Genomic DNA, 19,341 nt, shown 5'->3' on the forward strand with positions numbered 1-19,341 from the left:
CACAGTGACTTGAGCGTACCCTTCAGAATTGTAATTTAATCTGCCTGGTAATAGGATCTCCAGAGAGAGTTTGTTACTTTATGGAATCTCCCATTTTACAGAGCCCAATTTTTTGTTCGTGGTGGTGATATCCTTGTTGGAAATCTGTTGCATTAATCAGGCTTTGAGATGTTTTTGTCTTACGAAAACCAAAGTTAAATTGATTTTGCCAATGTGAGGGTCTCCTGCATCCTGCTGTCTTGGAGGCACTGGGTTAACACGACTCTTAAAGCACCCTAGTCATTATTAGATCTGTGCTGTAGAGTTTCCCCTGATGCTTCCAGAAAGACATGCAAGTGTTCACGTATAAATGAAAGGCTCAGGAGAGCTGCAACGCTCAAAGGGGGGCAAGTCCAGGATGTGCATTTTTCACGGTTGTCCATTGAACAGTTGAGTTTGGCCCTCGTTGCTACAGGATACTTGCTGAGACCTTTTTCTTGTGGCTTCAGTGATCCTGCTGCAGAGACTCTTCAGATATATTGTCACTGTAATTCTTTTTGTGTTCTGTAATGTTAAAGGAGGAGTCTTCGATTCTGGGGAAAGGTTGTTGATATTCAAACTCAACAGCCAAGCAAATGCATGCCTCCCTTCAGTGCGCCTTCAGAAGCTGTGTCCCCCCCCAAAATTCATGGACATACATTGCCAAGGCAACGACACTAACAACTGGCCTAGCTGAACAAAAGAGAAATATGGCAGCATCCGGTGTACGTCTCTCTCTCATAGCTGAAAACATATAATATAAAGCGTCATCAAAAGAATGACATCCAAGCGCACAAACACATCATCCAAACCACAAGGAAGTTAGAAATTAGCGAGAGTTAGTTGTTTAGACTGTTTTGTTTGTTTTTACAAAACTCCAGTGACTGACTAGAGAGGCGCATAGGTTTGTAGCTAACCTAACAAAGAAAGTAAAGTTACCTTGCATAGTATTTTAAATTACACATCAATGTAAATCAGGTTTGTAGTACTCGAGTCCGAATCGTACCCTAATTTTAAGGACTCGCAACTTGACTTGGACTTGAGCAGTAACTGCATTCGGACTCGGAAATTGGAGACGAGGACTCAAATTTTTTCTTTATTTTTTGTAACGTGCCATAATAATTTGGCGTAAGATATTTACAGTGGTGCTTGAAAGTTTGTGAACCCTTCAGAATTTTCTTTATTTCTGCATAAATATGACCTAAAACATTAGATTTCCACACAAGTCCTAAAAGTAGATAAAGAGAACCCAGTTAAACAAATGAGACTAAAATATTATACTTGGTCATTTATTTATTGAGGAAAATGATCCAATATTACATATCTGTGAGTGGCAAAAGTATGTGAACCTCTAGGATTAGCAGTTAATTTGAAGGTGAAATTAGTGTCAGGTGTTTTCGATCAATGGGATGACAATCAGGTGTGAGTGGGCACCCTGTTTTATTTAAAGAACAGGTATCTATCAAAATCTGATCTTCACAACACCGTTTGTGGAAGTGTATCATGGCACGAACAAAGGAGATTTCTGAGGACCTCAGAAAAAGCGTTGTTGGGGGCGTCGTGGCTCAGGTGGATAAGGTGCCATACTATAAATCCGGGGACCCGGGTTTGATTCCGACCCGAGGTCATTTCCCGATCCCTCCCTGTCTCTCTCTCCCGCTCATTTCCTGTCTCTACATTGTCCTATCCAATAAAAAGGTGAAAAAAGCCCAAAAGAAATCTTAAGAAAAAGCATTGTTGATGCTCATCAGGCTGGAAAAGGTTACAAAACCATCTGTAAAGAGTTTGGACTCCACCAATCCACAGTCAGACAGATTGTGTACAAATGGAGGAAATTCAAGCCCATTATTACCCTCCCCAGGAGTGGTCGACCAACAAAAATCACTCCAAGAGCAAGGCGTGTAATAGTCAGCAAGGTCACAAAAGACCCCAGGGTAACTTCTAAGCAGCTGAAGGCCTCTCTCACATTGGCTAATGTTCATTAGTCCACCATCAGGAGAACACTGAACAACAATGGTGTGCATGGCAGGGTTGCAAGGAGAAAGCCACTGCTGTCCAAAAAGAACATTGCTGCTCGTCTGCAGTTTGCTAAACATCACGTGGACAAGCCTATTGGAAAAATATTTTGTGGACGGATGAGACCAAAATAGAACTTTTTGGTTTAAATGAGAAGCGTTCTGTTTGGAGAAGGAATGCAGGGTTTTCCTAGCATAAGAACCTTATCCCATCTGCGAAACATGGTGGTGGTAGTATCATGGTTTGGGGCCCGTTTTGCTGCATCTGGGCCAGGATGGCTTGCCATCATTGATGGAACAATGAATTCTGAATTATACCACCGAATTCTAAAGGAAAGTGTCAGGACATCTGTCCATGAACTGAATCTCAAGAGAAGGTGGGTCATGCAGCAAGACAACGACCTGAAGCGCACAAGTCATTCTACCAAAGAATGTTTAAAGAAGAATAAAGTTTTGGAATGGCCAAGTCAAAGTCCTGACCTTAATCCAATTGAAATGTTGTGGAAGGACCTGAAGTGAGCAGTTCATGTGAGGAAACCCACCAACATCCCAGAGTTGAAGCTGTTCTGTACGGAGGAATGGGCTAAAATTCCTCCAAGCCGCTGTGCAGGACTGATCAACAGTTACCGGAAACGTTTAGTTGCAGTTATTGCTGCACAAGGGGGTCACACCAGATACTGAAAGCAAAGGTTTGCATGCTTTTGCCACTCACAGATATGTAATATTGGATCATTTTCCTCAATAAATAAATGACCAAGTATAATATTTTTATCTCATTTGTTTAACTGGGTTCTCTTTATCTACTTTTAGGACTTGTGTGAAAATCTGATGATGTTTTAGGTCATTTATGCAGAAATATCGAAAATTCTAAAGGGTTCCCAAACTTTCAAGCATCACTGTATATCTACACTAATTTTTGTACTAATTTCGTGTAAGAGTGTCATACCTGCGAGCCTTGACGTGTGCATCAGACTCTCGGGCACACTCCAGACAGTTTGCGCACAAAGCAGACTCTTGTGCTGTAAACAACTCACACCTGCACAGGATTAAGGCGCAATCAGCATGCCAATATAAAAACTGTGAAAATGCACTTTCTTTGCGAAGTATTGAATTGTGTTGCTGACACATTACCAAGCCTTATCTCTTTGTTTGGTTTCCTGATTTCCTGTTTCTCGTCTTTGATTCTGCCAAGTCTATGATCTCCTGTTTGTGCCTCACTCGACCTATTGCCCGTTTTTACGATTTTGCCTGCTGTTCTGGATTGTTTACCTGTCTTCACTTGTATTAATTAAGACAAAGACCTTCTGCACTTACATCCGTCTCCCATCCATCTCTGACAGAATACTTGGCACTCCCTGACAAAGAGAATGCACATTCACCTATTCATACGTCATGTTCAGGAACAAACTAACGTTAATGGGGATAAAACAGCCACCGTCAAATGGTGTGGTTGGAGTGTTGGACTCTGATCAATAGTGGACTCAACTCAAAATTTTTATTTATTTATTTTTTTTAATGACTTGGACTTGACTCGAGGTTTAGTGACTCGACTAGAACACTGATGCAAATAACCACATTGTGCTACCAAACTTGTGTTTTTAGGTCTGTGTGGCTATAAAACCCTTTGCAAACATTGTACAAACAAATGCCATGATCACATCAAGTGGCATTGTCATTTCAACCATATACAGCTGGTTCAGTACACAGTGAAACAAAACAACGCTCATCCAGGGCAATGATGCTACAAAAAAAAAATAAATACAGAACTACATGAGACTACACAAACCTATAAAGGACTAATATAAAGTGCATGTGTGCAAACATCGCAAGACAGTACAAGAATTACTAAGACATGGCAATCGTAAAAGTAAAAAAAAAAGTTAAAGACCAGTACACTATTCTAGTTTGAATAAAGCAGTTGGCACTAGCACCGAGTTCTTGCACCATTCTGTTTGCAACTGCTGCAAGCCTTACCACAGAGCAATGTATTTCTGTTGGCATAAAATAAGGCGAGCTGAGTAGTCTCCTACAGTCAGATGTAGTCTGGTTTATTGTCCAGGGAGCAGCCATTAGAAAGCAGGGGGGACGGGAGAGCCGGCCATCTACAATTTATTTTTTATTTTTTTCCCCACTTTCTCTTACACCCGCTTCACTCGGGATCACCAGCTTACTCGTGATGGGGCAGTTTGCATGTCCCAGTGATCTCGAGAGCTATGTTGGGTGGAGTCTCAAACTCCTGGTAGGGCCACCCATGCCAAACAGGTCGAAAGGTAGGGGCCAGACGAAGAGTGATCCCCTAGTCCTCCCGGTTGGGCGTGGGGCAAACTACTCCACCCCGTAAAAAGAAACAAAGTTATGGAAACCACGACAATGACAAGTGAATTGGGGCCTTATTTCCCACCAGGGAAGAAGAGGATAAGTAAGTGTAACACCCACTGCTTACGCTGCTCCATCTCCCAGCCAGTGGCCCTTGTTTCTGTCTGTCTTCTTCTTCAAAGTTTATTGGTGTTTGGCAAAGAATAAATTGGCATTACCGCCACCAACTGGTATGGTGCATGGATCCTCATCCCTCTCACTGTCCCTGCCCCCCAGTCTCCCCCTCCACTGCCCCTCTTTTGTGCACAAGTATGAATGCCCACCCCCTGTTGGTGACTGGCTGGAATAGTGTTGTGTGGCTCGGTCCAAGTCACTTTGTTCGTTTTCCCATTTAAAGAATTGGGGATGTGTGTATGAACACCGGATTATTTATTTATTTTTCTCCAAACACGCATTGAAAATTTGACAGATGTATTGGATTGCAGTCAATGACTGCACCTTTAACTTGAATTTCCAGGCATTGTTCTCTGGGTTGGGAAGCTGACCTCATTAAATACTATTTTATATATAAAATGTGTGGGTATATGTATCTGTGTATTTATGTAATATATATATATATATATATATATATATATATATATATATATATATATATATATATGTATATATGTGTGTGTGTGTATATATATATATATATATATATATATATATATATACACACACACACACACACACACACACACACACACATATATATATATATATATGTGTGTGTGTGTGTGTGTGTGTGTGTATATATATATGTATATATATATATATATGTGTGTGTGTGTGTGTCATCTGCCTGCTCAGCACAAAAAATGTGTTTTTAAGCCCAAGAGATTTTGTGATTCATGCCTGTGTGTGAGTCAGTAACTGCTCATCGACCATAGCACGTGTGGCTCATACTGAGTCTTGCCAAAGTGTGAAAAGGCTGTTTTGCATGGCATGATTCCTGTTTGTACAGTAATAATGGGTTGTGGTGAAGGCCCTGTGTTTGTGTGTATGAAAGACAAATATAGCCTGTCAATCTCAATTCAAAGATCCTGGTTTGTTTGTTTTTTTTGGGGGGGGGGATGTTTTGCAGTAGGAATAGTCTCTCCTAGTTTTGACACAATTTAAAATGCCACACTAGATAATGTGTAGCTACTCAACGAAGGATTACGCTCCACTGTGCATAGTATTCATTCATGTCATACTGTAATTACTGTTTTCCTCAAGAATTTCTTTTGATAGTAATTCTGGGTGACGAACCTTCATAGACCTTCTCACAAAATAAGTTCAATTTATTTAGCGCCCTTCACAAACCTAAGGACGCTTTACACAGGAGTTACTTACACGTGCGTGCATGCATGCGCGCGCACAAAAAAAAAAAAACTAAGAAGAGTAGTGTGAGGTAAGAGGAAAGTTTTCAGGTTAGCTTTTGAAGGAAGAGAGAGTGGAACAGTCACGAAGTGATCATGGTAGTGAATTCCAGAGTTTAAGAGCAGCAAGGCTGAATGATCTGCCACTCATAGATGCCAGTTTCAAACGTGGGACAGCCAAAAGTCCAGAGACAGAAGATCTGAGGGAGCGGGAGGGACAGTACAAATGAATTAACTCACAGAGATAGGAAGGAGCGAAACCATGAAGAGCTTTATAAGTTGGTAGCAGGATTTTGTATTTAATCCGGCAGATACAGTAGCGCTTGAAAGTTTGTGAACCCTTTAGAATTTTCTATATTTCTGCATAAATATGACCTAAAACATCAGATTTTCACACAAGTCCTAAAAGTAGATAAAGAGAACCCAGTTAAACAAATGAGACAAAAATATCATACTTGGTCATTTATTTATTGAGGAAAATGATCCAATATTACATATCTGTGAGTGGCAAAAGTATGCCAACCTCTAGGATTAGCAGTTAATTTGAAGGTGAAATTAGAGTCAGGTGTTTTCAATCAATGGGATGACAATTAGGTGTGAGTGGGCACCCTGTTTTATTTAAAGAACAGGGATCTATCAAAGTCTGATCTTCACAGCATGTTTGTGGAAGTGTATCATGGCACAAACAAAGGAGACTTCTGAGGACCTCAGAAAAAGTGTTGTTGATGCTCATCAGGCTGGAAAAGGTTACAAAACTATCTGAGTTGGGACTCCACCAATCCATAGTCAGACAGATTGTGTACAAATGGAGGAAATTCAAGACCATTGTTACCCTCCCCAGGAGTGGTTGACCAACAAAGATCCAAGAGCAAGGTGTGTAATAGTCGGTGAGGTCACAAAGGACCCCAGGGTAACTTCTAAGCAACTGAAGGCCTCTCTCACGTTGGCTAATGTTAATGCTCATGAGTCCACCATCAGGAGAACACTGAACAACGATGGTGTGCATGGCAGGGTTGCAAGGAGAAAGCCACTGCTCTCCAAAAAGAACATTGCTGCTCGTCTACAGTTTGCTAAAGATCACGTGGACAAGCCAGAATGCTATTGTAAAAATGTTTTGTGGATGGATGAGAGCAAAATAGAACTTTTTGGTTTAAATGAGAAGCGTTCTGTTTGAAGAAAGGAAAACACTGCATTCCAGCATAAGAACCTTATCCCATCTGTGAAACATAGTGGTGGTAGTATCATGGTTTGGGCCTGTTTTGCTGCGTCTGGGCCAGGATGGCTTGCCATCATTGATGGAACAACGAATTCTGAATTATACCAGTGAATTCTAAAGGAAAATGTCAGGACATCTGTCCATGAACTGAATCTCAAGAGAAGGTGGGTCATGCAGCAAGACAACGACCCTAAGAACACAAGTCGTTCTACCAAAGAATGGTTAAAGAAGAATTAATTTAATGTTTTGGAATGGCTAAGTCAAAGTCCTGACCTTAATCCAATTAAAATGTTGTGGAAGGACCTTGTTGTATCTGACTAGGTGGGTGGAGCACAGAAGCACGGCAGGCCAGAACTGAGGTCTCAAAGCTCTTTTTATCTTTAGAGCTATCTATAGTTTTTCAGCCATCTGCACCACCAGTGCACACTCACACTCGCACACGTTTCTAGTCGGGAGAGAGACCTCTTCCTCTGCTCTCCCTCTCCTCTTTATAGGGCATGGTCACTGGGGAAGGCACACAAACGCAGGTTAATTCCCATCAGGTGCAGTGATTCCACCACTTACCTTCCCTGACTCCGCCTTCCATTTACAGACCGCCGCTTGACCACGCCCCCCCCCCCCCCCCCCCCCAACTGCAGCTGACTTCCCCCCCATGGTGAGGTGTTTTTCGATTGTGCTGTACCTGCCCTCACGCACCGACAGCTTCCGGCTGATGTGCGGCACTGGACGTTCCTCCCCCTCCACCTCCTGGGATAGAACAGCCCCCAGTCCTCTGTCCGACGTGTCCGTCTGCAAGATAAAGGGGAGAGAAAAGTCTGGGAGTGCAACAGTGGCCCCCACACAGTGCAGCCTTTACCTCCGAGAAAGCCCGCTGGCATTGCTCCGTCCACTGGACCGGATCTGGTGCTCCCTTTTTAGTGAGATCAGTTAGCGGGCTGGTGACATCCAAATAATTGGGTATAAACCTACGATAGCCAGCCAGCCCCAGGAATTGTCTCTCCCCCTTTTTGGTCTTGGGCCTCGGGCAGGCCGCAATTGCTGCGGTCTTATTAATTTGGGGATGCATCTGCCCATTGCCCAAGTGGAAACCCAGATACTGTACTTCCACCTGCCCAATCGCACACTTCTTCGGGTTGGCTGTGAGACCCGCTCGCCTCAACGACCTAAGGATGGCCCTTAGGTGTTCTAAGTGCCGCAGCCAGTCATTACTGTAAAAAATATCATCCAAGTAGGTGGCGTGGGGGCGGGGGACCCTATCCATAAGCTGCTGGAACGTAGCGGGTGCCCCAAACAGCCCAAAAGGAAGTGTGACGAACTGGTGTAAGCCAAACAGTGTGGAAAAGGCCGTTTTCTCTTGGATAGCGGAGTCAAGGGGATCTGCCAATGTCCCTTTGTCAAATCCAGTGTCGAATAAAAACGAGCCATGCCTAGTCGATCAAGCAACTCGTCAATACGAGGCATTGGGTACGCATCAAATTTAGACACCGCATTGACTTTTCTATAGTCCACACAAAACCGGACCGACCCGTCGGCCTTGAGAACCAAGCCCACCGGTCTGCTTCAGTCACTGTGGGACTCCTCGACGATGCCCATTTTGAGCATGGCCTCGAGTTCTTCCCAAACCACCTTTTTTTTTTTTTGTGTTCGGGCAGTCTGTAAAGGTGGCTGCGCAGTACTACCCCGGGGGGCGTCTCAATGTGGTGTTCTATGAGGTGGGTGCGGCTGGGCAGGGGCAAAAACACGTCAGAAAATTCTGTCTGCAACTGGGCGACCTCCGTGAGCTGGGTCGGGGAGAGGTGGTCTCCACAGGGGATAGATGCGTTGGGTCATGTCAATTTTCTTTTTTTGAACCTCCGGCCCCAGCTCCGCCTTCTCCGGAACTACCGACACCAACGCCACGGGGACCTCCTCGTTCCAAAGTTTTGATAGGTTGAGGTGGTAAATCTGTAACCACTGTAACTGGCAGCCAGTGCAGTTGCTGAAGAACAAGAGTGATGTGAGCGTGAGGACTCTAGCTGCTGAGTTTTGGATGTACTGCAGGCGGTTGAGCAATGCGGCAGGGAGACCATAAAAGAGAGACCTGCAGTAGTCAAGACGAGAAAAGATAAACGCATCGACCAACATTTTGGCATCAGTTTCAGAGAGAAGAGGGCTGAGACGTGCAATTTTGCGGAAGTGAAAAATGCATTCTTGGTAATGAGTTTAAAATGGGGTTCAAACACAAGGGTGGAGTCAAAGAGAACTCCAGGGTTTTTTAGAACTTGGGAAGGACTTGGACATGCCATCAACGTCAATAGTGAAATTGGAGAAGTTCAAAACCTGTGTTTTGGTACCTACTAATAGAACCTTCGTTTTGCTAGTATTAAGTTTAAGGCAGTGCACATTGCTTGAGGTCAGTGATGCAAGTCCTTAGCAGTTGAACAGATTCTGTGGAAGGGGTGATGGTGATGTAGAGACATGACTTTCTTAAAATGCTTATCTGAGGATTTTTTTGGATACCTCTAGTCTCTTTCTCCATGACATACACAGTCTTGCTCCACAAACACGAGTAATGCAGTGTTCTCCACGGGCGCTTTTAAAGTGGCGCACCGCCACATTATAATTCTGGCCCGCCACCCTTGCCTTGGGGGGGAAAAACAGTAACTTCATCAGTATACACCAAATAAATTGTAAAGTGTTCACTTTATTATAATTTTGTAACTATTTAACACGCAGAAGACCATTAAACGAATGCATTATGGAGCTACCTGAAGTGGCCACGCAATTGCAGTAGAACAACATCCGGCCGGCTGCATACAGATTGAGACCCAGAACTCTGCAGATTGAGGTCTACTCCTGCGTTACACTACACCGCACCACAGTACACTATACTGACACATAGTAACATTGGAAGCTACAAGCTGCAGCTAGCCAGCAGCTAAATAACTTTGAGGGTGTTTGTAGCATTATTGTGCAACGGTTACGCTTATCTATCGTCTCTTCTGACCATACACAGGTACAGTAATCATATAACAGCGCGTACACACACACACACACACACACACACACACACACACACACACACACACTAGTTAAGTTCAGGTCTTTTATTTTATGTATCTGTGATTGTGTGGGCGAGAGCTGCATTTTCCCGTTGCTTGACTGTGGTTGTTTGCTGCAGGACTTCCGGGTTCCTGGGTCAAAGGACCTGAGCTATGGAGGCCTGGGTGGCTTTGTAGTGCCAGTCTCGGGCACGCGCACCAGCCCGTGCATGGATTGGAGAGGTTTCACCCAATTAACCTTGTGTATTGTAAAAAATGTATGCATTTATTGTAATTGGGTGTTTTGTTTCTGCGTGTAAGTTCATCTATTTTTCACACACAGAAATATGATTCATTCAGGGATGCGCAACAGGTGCGTCAGTCTCAGCTGAGATGTCAAATGAGTTTCACATTGACAAAGATGTGTACAGTAAGTGTGTTAATTTTTTGTAAAATGATTTAGCATTTCTTATGCTGGGCATACACTGTGCGATTTTTGGCCCGATTTTGACACGATTTTCACTCGTGCGACTATTTTCGAGATCGGGCCGAGTTTTGGCTCAATCATGCGTCTCGGATCGTGTAGTATACATGGGGTAACGACAAGCGATTAACACCTCACGACCTCCTCCCGATCGATCGGATGAAAATCAAACCTGTTTGAAATCCTGAGCATCACATCCGAGCATCGGATCGTATAGTGTGAGAACAGGAATCGTAAGCTGCGTGCTGTTTACCCCTGCGATTCACTCGTACAGTGTGAGCAGCAGCTGAATACCGCGATTGAAAAAATCGCAGAGTGTATGCCCAGCTTTATCTATTTATTGGCCAGTTTCACTGTCAAAAAAAGCCCAAAGTCTGTCAGCTTCAGGGGGACTTTGTCCCCTGACCCCCACCGGGGCTCTGCCCCTGGACCCTGTTGGGTGCCTAAGTGGCCCCCAAACCCCCACCACCACCTTTTATTTTTGAAAAGTGGAGAACCCTGGTAATGCATCCTTCAGCAAACAAAGCACCAATAGAATCGGTGAGCCTCACTTCCCTTTTCAATCTGTGGAGAGATTGGAAACACTTCTGCCCCCATTGTCCAGAATTTGGGTTGGCCTTTACCAGCCAACCCAAACAGACTGGGAGACTTGGGGCTGCATCTTAAGGTGGTGTTAAAGCCATGTTTTATTGGATGTAATCTGGAGTTCTAACGTATCTTCTGTAAGATACACACTCCTCCTCTGGGACAAAGCCTCTGCTTTTGTTTCAGGAGGGGGAAAAAAAAAAGTTCAAACCGGTCTGCCCAAATTGTAGTTTTTGGTAGTTTTATCTCTTTAGCAGAAACGTTCATCTGTGCTACAAGGTGTCACGTTGAACTGTAGACTTTTTGTCTTCACACACATTTTCTTTCTTCCTTCCCTGGAGGAAGCCCACTTTAAGCATCAAGTCCTTTTGATTCCTTTTAATCTTTCCTTCTTTTTTTCCCCTTTGTAGTTTCCTTTCCTTCTGCTTCGATCACATTGTGCTTTTGCCTCTCCCATTCTTTCTCTCTCTCTCGGTTTCTGTATACATCATTTGATTCACTGAGCCATGTCCATGGTCACGCTTCCCATCCAGATGACGTGTCATGTTTATTTGGACTGGGACCAGACAACAATGACACCCACACAAGCGCACTCGCACACAAACAGTCCCAGGTGGGTTTATCTCCATGCTGTGAAAACAAATCTCCTCATAACAGGAGGAGATTTGTTGATAGGACAAGGGGAGTGGGGGGCTTCTGCCCTTTTGAAACATTGTCCCTGCTGAGAGAACATGAAAGTGCTCAGAATGTCAGGAAAAGTCTGCCAGTGGCATTTTTGGCTGCCGCTACAAAATAGCATTGTGAACATGGCTCTTCTGTTCTAGCTTTGATCTTCGGGAAAATAAATCATTGCGTCTGTTCCCCGCAGGTGTCTCTGAAGTACAGGAGACTTTTGAAAGGTTCTGAATCACAAGTGGCGCTTTAGGCTGGCGTGGCGTATTGTGGGAGACGTGGCGTTCCAGCAAGGAGAGCTCACTTTTCTGAAAGAGAGACTGACCGCACACACAAGCTCTTCTTATAACTGTTGTGTGCTTCTGTGCATTTATGATGGTTCTGAAAATCATTTAAAGTTCGTTGAGACACAAGGCCATGTGAGTAGCACATCCTGTTTGTCATGAGGATGTGGCCATAAACTGAGCTTCATTGAGGATTCCATACTATTTAACAATCATTCACCAAAGGCGAAGGGAATATCTGTGTGAATAATAACCAAGATGAAGTCAAGGTTATTATTTACTGAGCCTGAGGTGGATAATTATTTGAATAGATTTGATTAATTTTTCAAAAAAATCATATTAAAAAAAATTTATTTCAAACTCCAAAAGCGGCATGTAAATGTAATAAAGGTGCACACGGGCTTGTCACTTCTCTATCCCGACTCCCATAAAATACTGTTTTGAAATGGATAAAATAAATCACAATTCCATCTTTCCTTTGAATAGTTTTAGACCAAGCTTTGTAGCATCTTTAGTGCTTTTAGGAGCAACATTTTCTTTCATAATTTGTAATTTTTCCTCACTTACGGTGACGAAGCACTCGGCAGCCATTTTGCCGAGTTGCTCAAGGTGATTATCGAGGTGATTATCGAGGTGATTACCGAACTCACTCACTCATTCACTATTCCCTACTCACTATATAGGGAATAACTATATAGAGGACTATATAGTGAGCTCATTGGTTAAATGAAAAAACGCTTTCAGACATGAGTCGCACAGTTAAAACATGCCAGATCAGCCGGCTGGTGGGTTTTCAAAATAATACACATGCATGTATTTTTGTGATAAATCCATATTATACTGGGCGCATTTCCCCCATGAATCAATACAAAGTACCTGCATCTTTCAGTTTTTATTTTTTTTTTAAATCAAGGCTGAATACTTTCTTCTTTGTTGCTGCCTTTTATTAAGTCAAATTTGAGACTTAATTTGATTTCTTTCAGCACGACCGCAATGCATGATGGGGATACATTGCTTTGGTTAGTGACCATCGTTGTATACTAATTTTCGTGATGCATTGTAGGATACTTTGAGTGCGCTATATAGGATGTAAATAATCCTCACTAAGGTTTCGGACAGCACTACAAAATGGCGTCCCCACTATATAGTGAGTAGGGAGCGATTTCGGACACTGAATTTCTCAACCAATCAGTGTGTGCGATTTTCTGTAATCCCGTGTGTTTATACTAATAACCGTTATCAGCTAAATCTCATCTCAGGACTGATTATTGTTGGAGCTAGTCATGGTGCATTATACTGAGGGCCTGGATGCTTGTTAACTATCAAAGATCGTTCTATAGCATTGAGAACATCGCTGCTGAGACCTGTTGCTGAAAAGGGGGTGAAATGATGCAATAGCAAAAACATTCGGCGTTCGTTCTTAATATCCTGAAGCATCCTGCTGTTAAAATAACAGCTGTGTAGTTTTTATTAGCTTTCATCAGTATGGCTTCAGCAGAACCGAGTCAGTTTATTCTGGAAAATAGACAAAGCAATAACTCTATGGTGCTGTGATTTTCACACGTGTAATTATGAAACTGCCTCAGTTGTAGTTATTTTTGCTGTAATATTCTCCGCTGTATGCTTCTCTCTATCTAGATCCTTGATGAGATTAGTGAGCACGGTATTCGCATCTACCAGCTCCCTGATGCAGATTCTGATGAGGACGAGGAGTTCAAAGAGCAGACCCGCGTCCTAAAGGTCAGATGGCTTGCGCCTATAACTTTATTAAAATTACGTTTGTGCTGCAGCGTATCTAAACATTATTTTACGTGATTGATTTGTCTTCTGTAGGCCAGCATTCCTTTTGCCGTCATCGGCTCCAACCAGCTGATCGAAGTGAAGGGGAAGAAGATTCGAGGGCGTCTGTACCCTTGGGGTGTGGTGGAGGTGGAGAACCCTGAACACAACGATTTCCTCAAACTGCGCACCATGCTCGTGTGAGTACAGAGGGATTTTAAGTCATCTCTTTCCAAGTGTCACTTTTAGTAGAGATGCTCATATCCCCTAATAATATATTAGCCCAAACCTTGTACGACTCATCGAACAGTTATACAACAGAGCAACAAGTGCAGTGTACTACAACTGGGTAATTGGAAACTGGTTTTGCACGACAGTTGGCGTCCGCCAAGGCTGTTTGCTCTCACCCACACTCAACATCTTTCTGGAAAGGATAATGACAGATGCACTGGAAGATCACAAAGGAACAGTCCGCATCGGGGGCAGAACAGTTAGCAATCTCCGTTGTGCTGATGACATAGATGGCTTGGCGGGAGATGAGCAAGAGCTAACAAGCTTCGTTCACCGCCTAGACAAGACATCAAGTTCATATGGCTTAGAGATCAGTGCCGAGAAAACCAAAATTATGACCAACAGCACAGAGGGTATCACTAGAGACATGCAAGTTAAGGGATAGACACTTGAAATAGTCTACCAATTTAAGTACCTAGGTGCCATCGTTACAGATGAGGGGTCCAAACCCGAAGTTCTCTCTTGTATTGCCCAAGCTACAAAGCTCAAACCAATCTGGCGGGACAAGAACATCACTAGCTCAAAAGTAAGACTTATGCGCTCACTTGTCACCTCAATTTTCTTATATGCCTGTGAAACATGGACACTTGGAGCAGAGCTACAAAGATGAATAAGTGCAATGGAAATGAACTGCTACAGGAAACTGCTATTCCTGTGTCACAAACGAGGAAGTGAGGAGAAAGGTTACAGAAGCCATTGGCCCACACAGAGACTTGATCACAACAGTCAAAAGAAGAAAACAAACATGGTTTGGCCATGTCACCAGAAGCGCTGGCCTAGCAAAAACAGTGCCACAAGGAAAAGGAAATGGCAGCAGAAAGAGGGGACGACAAAAGAAGCGATGGCAGGACAACGTAAAAGAATGGACAGCTTGTCACGACTTTGTCGCGGCACAGAGGCTGTCTGAAAACAGGTCAAGGTGGAGGAAACTGGTTGCAAACTCAGGGTGCCCCAACGACCCCAGGTTAAGGGATAGGTGAGGTGAGGACTCCTATTGTACAGTAGTGTATATTGTGGCGCCCTCTGCTGGACATCAAGCTACATAAATTCATTAGACATGCAAAAACACTCATTAACTCTTTATCCCTTAAAGTGCATATCACGGGTAAATTCAGGAGCAAGATGAATAATTCTCCTATTTTATATTAAACTTTGGTCAAATATCTGTAACATTCTGCATTCTCTGCAATTTTTTTTACCTTGCGCAATACCAGAAAAATTGGTCCACCTCTGAATAAACTTGGCATTTGGATTTCCCGGCAAACATTGATTTTCGTGACATCATCTGCGGGATGCCTCCTTCTAAATCCTATGCCAGCGCTGGTTTGTTTATGAGAAAACGACCTGGTGGTTTTCTGCAAATTTCTTCAGTGTTATCGCGTAATTATTAAAATGGTTAACAGATGTATCATAGTTGGGTGTAGCAACACCAATCTTGATGGGATTAGTACTCATCGTTTTCGAAAAGACCGGACAGTGAGAGAGAAATGGGAGCGCTTGGTCTACACAGGCTGTGCACTGAAACCGTGCAAAGCTCGCGCAGCCTGCTGGCGCTTCCGCAGGTGACGTCACGAATCTGGCTCCAGACTCCCTTGGGATTTTTCCAGACGCATTTTGTTGTTTTATTTTTTTCTGCTGTAGACAGATGGCCTTGTGCAAAATTACCCTTCTGGATGAGTGTGTAAAGGGACATGCTTTCATATAAAAAAAACACGAAATTGGTCCAGAACATGCACTTTAAAGCAGGTGCTACAGCCACCCTTGTATACATATATACTGTTCACCCTTAGAACATATTTACAAGAAAAAAAGTCTAAAGACAAGGTTTTGTTGAAACAATCATGACATTTTTGAAAAGAGGGCATGATACAGAATACAAAAATCACTCAAAGTTAGGTTTCAACATTCACCAACTCACAGGTAGTGTCTGAAAGGTGAGTAATACCTGTGTGAAAACCAATCTTCACATTTTACATGAAGGATTCATGTCAAATGGTGTACAATAAATGATTACTGCACCTTTCGATCAGAAAGCTTGTTTCACTCTATGTATGTAGAGGCAAATTCAGAGTCGTCAAATGTCGTCGTTATGGTGCATACACGCCAGCGTCATATGTCGTCATTATGGGATATACACGGGGTCGTCATATGTCGTCATTAAGGGGTAAAGAGTTAAAGGCTGAGTATTTGGTAAAAACAAAACGGTTAAGGTGCGTCTCTGCATGTCTAGGACTCACATGCAGGACCTGCAGGAAGTGACTCAGGACCTACACTACGAGAACTTCCGCTCCGAGAGACTGAAGAGAGCTGGCAGGTATGATCTCAGCACACAAACCTGAATACAAGGTACAGGTGTAAGAGATGTATAGCCTCACACAGTATCATCTGACGAACACTAAACACAATTTCATCCCTTTGCTTCACTCTTAGAACCAGAGCAGCTTCTTTCCCACCCTGCACAAATTGAACTAAAATAAACAGAAGTAAATGTACTGAGAAAAAGAAGCCACTCTGTTATAGTTGCTTTCATTGGTGACTGGAGCATGAAGAAGCTTGTTTGCCTTTTGCAGGTCAGTGGAGGATGAAGTGCTGGACAAAGATCAGATCTTAATGGAAAAGGAGGCTGAGGTAAGACTTGTTTTATTGCTTTTCATTCGATTGACTGATTTTTAAATGACTGGCACCAATACCGTGTCACACGACAAGCAATGTCTCATATATATTATATTTAAAAAAATAAAATAAATGCAGAATAGTTTGGTTCATACTTCATGTTTCAGATATATCAGCAAAAACAGATTTTAGGTAAAGCTGAAAGGACTTTTTACCGTGAGTTGGCCTAGTGGTTAGTGTGTCCACCTCTTGATCGGGAGATTGCGAGTTCTACTCACGGTCGGGTCATACCAAAAACCATCATAAAAATGGTACCTACTGCTGTCTGGTAAGGCACGCTGCAATACAGATGCGAGTGGGGAGTCAAACTCTCGCGGTTACCAGAGGACTAGCCCCCCACTGTAACCCTAACTATGTAATAGGCGAGAGGCCGAGGGCTACGGAAACGGAGATCGGCACCGCCCTATGCACCACATGGCGTGGGAAGGACTTAAAGGACTTTCGGCTTCTAAAATAGTGTAGGGGTATTTCTGGATCAGTGCCAAGAATTATGAAAGAAGGCAGTTTTTAAGCTTCAAAAGGGCCTACCGGTATTTGGTTTACCTAACCTAATGCACCATTTCCCATAGAATTAGATTATTTTTTGCTGTAGTCGTTTGCTTGGAGGGTTGGCTGTGTGCGCACGCAAAGATGCACACTCCCGTGTTCTTAAATTAATTATTAAATTGCTGGGTTTCACGTGACGTCACATCCGCCTCGTTAGTTATTCAAAATTTTAGCCGGTGGTCTACCAAAGCTCAGTTGACAAAGCGTTTGTACGGAGAAGGTGCATTGCTCGCATGAAAAACGTCTTACGCTTGCGTTGTTTGAATCGATCAAACCGTGAAACTGATCAAAAGTTTCTTCAGGGTTCCCCGTGAACTAATGAAAAAAGAGTGAACGAACACAGGATTTCACAAAAAGATGTCGAGAAAGGTGGCTTTTGAACCTCTCACTGAAATCGAAGGAAGCCGAGTCGAAGCATGCTCAAGTTTCACTTGGTGAAAGGTTTGTATCTCCCTCTCACCCATGTCATTAGTGTTTTCCAAGTACTTTTCTTGCTGTGTGTCATTATTTTACGGTACTTTTTTTTTTTTTTTTTAAAGTCACGAAGCACTAAAGTCCCCAGCTGTTTCAAGTCAAGTCAACTTTATTGTCAAATATGCTATACATGCTCGACATACAGCACACATGAAATATCAGTCCTCTCTGACCCATGGTGCAAACAGGCAATGCAATAAATAAAAATAGAATAATTGAAAAAACAAACAAACAACAAAATAAACAGTATAAACACTCTAGATAGGAACTAGACATAGACTAAACACTCAGACAATATAAACAGTGTAAACACTAGATAAGAACTACACACAGACTAAACACTCAGACAGACAATATAAACAGTATAAACACTCTAGATGTGAACTAGATGTAGACTAAACACTCATATACATACACACACACACACACACACACACACACACACACACACACACACACACAAATTGGTTCAAATAACCAAACAGTCAAGGGCACTTGAGGTATAGCAGGTAAACATGAAAGATGAAATAAGCAGTATAAACAAACTAGCAGCTGTTAAGATGAGGTAGTGCGGAATAGTGCAAATGAGCGAGGTAAAGTGAGATGTGCGGTCCCTGAGTTCAGTGTGTTAATGAATGATGGTGTGTGTGTGTGTTGGGGGGGGGGAAACTGTGAGGATGACATGTCAGATGCTGAAGGGGGGGCAAGGGGGTGTGCTAGCAGAATCTGTGGCAGAGGGGGGAGGAGGGGCAGAACAGGGAGGGAGTTGAGCCTCCTGACTGCCTGGTGAAAGAAACTGTTCTTGAGCCTGCTGGTTTTGGCCCAGAGACTCCGCAGTCTCCTCCCCAACGGCAGCAGACTGAAGAGGCTGTGAGATGGGTGGGTGGGGTCACCTGCAATCCTGATGGCTTTGCGGGTGAGGCGGGAGTTATAAATATCCCTGTAATATAAATATATTCTCTGTTTACTCCTTACAAAGTCCATATGCGTGAAGGTCGCCACAAAATTCTTCCCCAGCTATACAGTTACAATGCACCATGATCACTTCTCCGTCTTGTTTAACTAAGATCCAGGTCTTTAAAGGGGTTTCTGATGATCTTTGTGAATTAATTACCTGAGAGATAAGAGCCAACATAAGTGAGAATCAAGCGAAGTGTTTGTTTACACTTCAGCAGCGCTTCGTTGTAAAGATGTGAATGAAAAGCTTAAAAAAACACACACACATTTACACGGGCAAAAACAATACAGGATTCATTCGGCAGCGACTTGATCCCGAGGCCCTTTACCCAGCCGCATACAAAAAAGTTGTAAGCCTCCATACTCTTCCATGCTTTCATCTGTTTTGCGGTGTAGAAGGACGTCTGCAACACCAGATAGTTCGAGATGTCGGGGAACTCGACTGAAGGGTAGTTTTCGAGCTCATACGACAAATCCTTCTTTCCCAGACTGCAGGGGTCGATTCCGTTGCACATAGCAATCTTCTGAATATATCTAAAGCCAGCAGTGGCTTCTAGATTACGAGCATACTCTGATAAGTTGTCGCTAGTTGTTTGCACTACGGCAGC

General features: G+C 43.2%; 1 protein-coding gene across 2 annotated transcripts in view; it reads left to right on the forward strand.

Annotated features, from left to right (window-relative positions):
• Positions 1-19,341, forward strand: part of zgc:63587 (uncharacterized protein LOC393431 homolog) — an 83,066-nt gene that overhangs the window by 55,997 nt on the left and 7,728 nt on the right. For both annotated transcript variants that reach the window (XM_060931768.1, XM_060931769.1), the window contains exons 8-11: positions 13,652-13,753; positions 13,847-13,992; positions 16,314-16,397; positions 16,654-16,711. In XM_060931768.1, the coding sequence (XP_060787751.1) occupies positions 13,652-13,753; positions 13,847-13,992; positions 16,314-16,397; positions 16,654-16,711 (390 nt within the window). The remainder of the gene's footprint in view (positions 1-13,651; positions 13,754-13,846; positions 13,993-16,313; positions 16,398-16,653; positions 16,712-19,341) is intronic.

This window comes from Neoarius graeffei, chromosome 10, assembly GCF_027579695.1.
Source record: "Neoarius graeffei isolate fNeoGra1 chromosome 10, fNeoGra1.pri, whole genome shotgun sequence".
Taxonomy (NCBI): domain Eukaryota; kingdom Metazoa; phylum Chordata; class Actinopteri; order Siluriformes; family Ariidae; genus Neoarius; species Neoarius graeffei.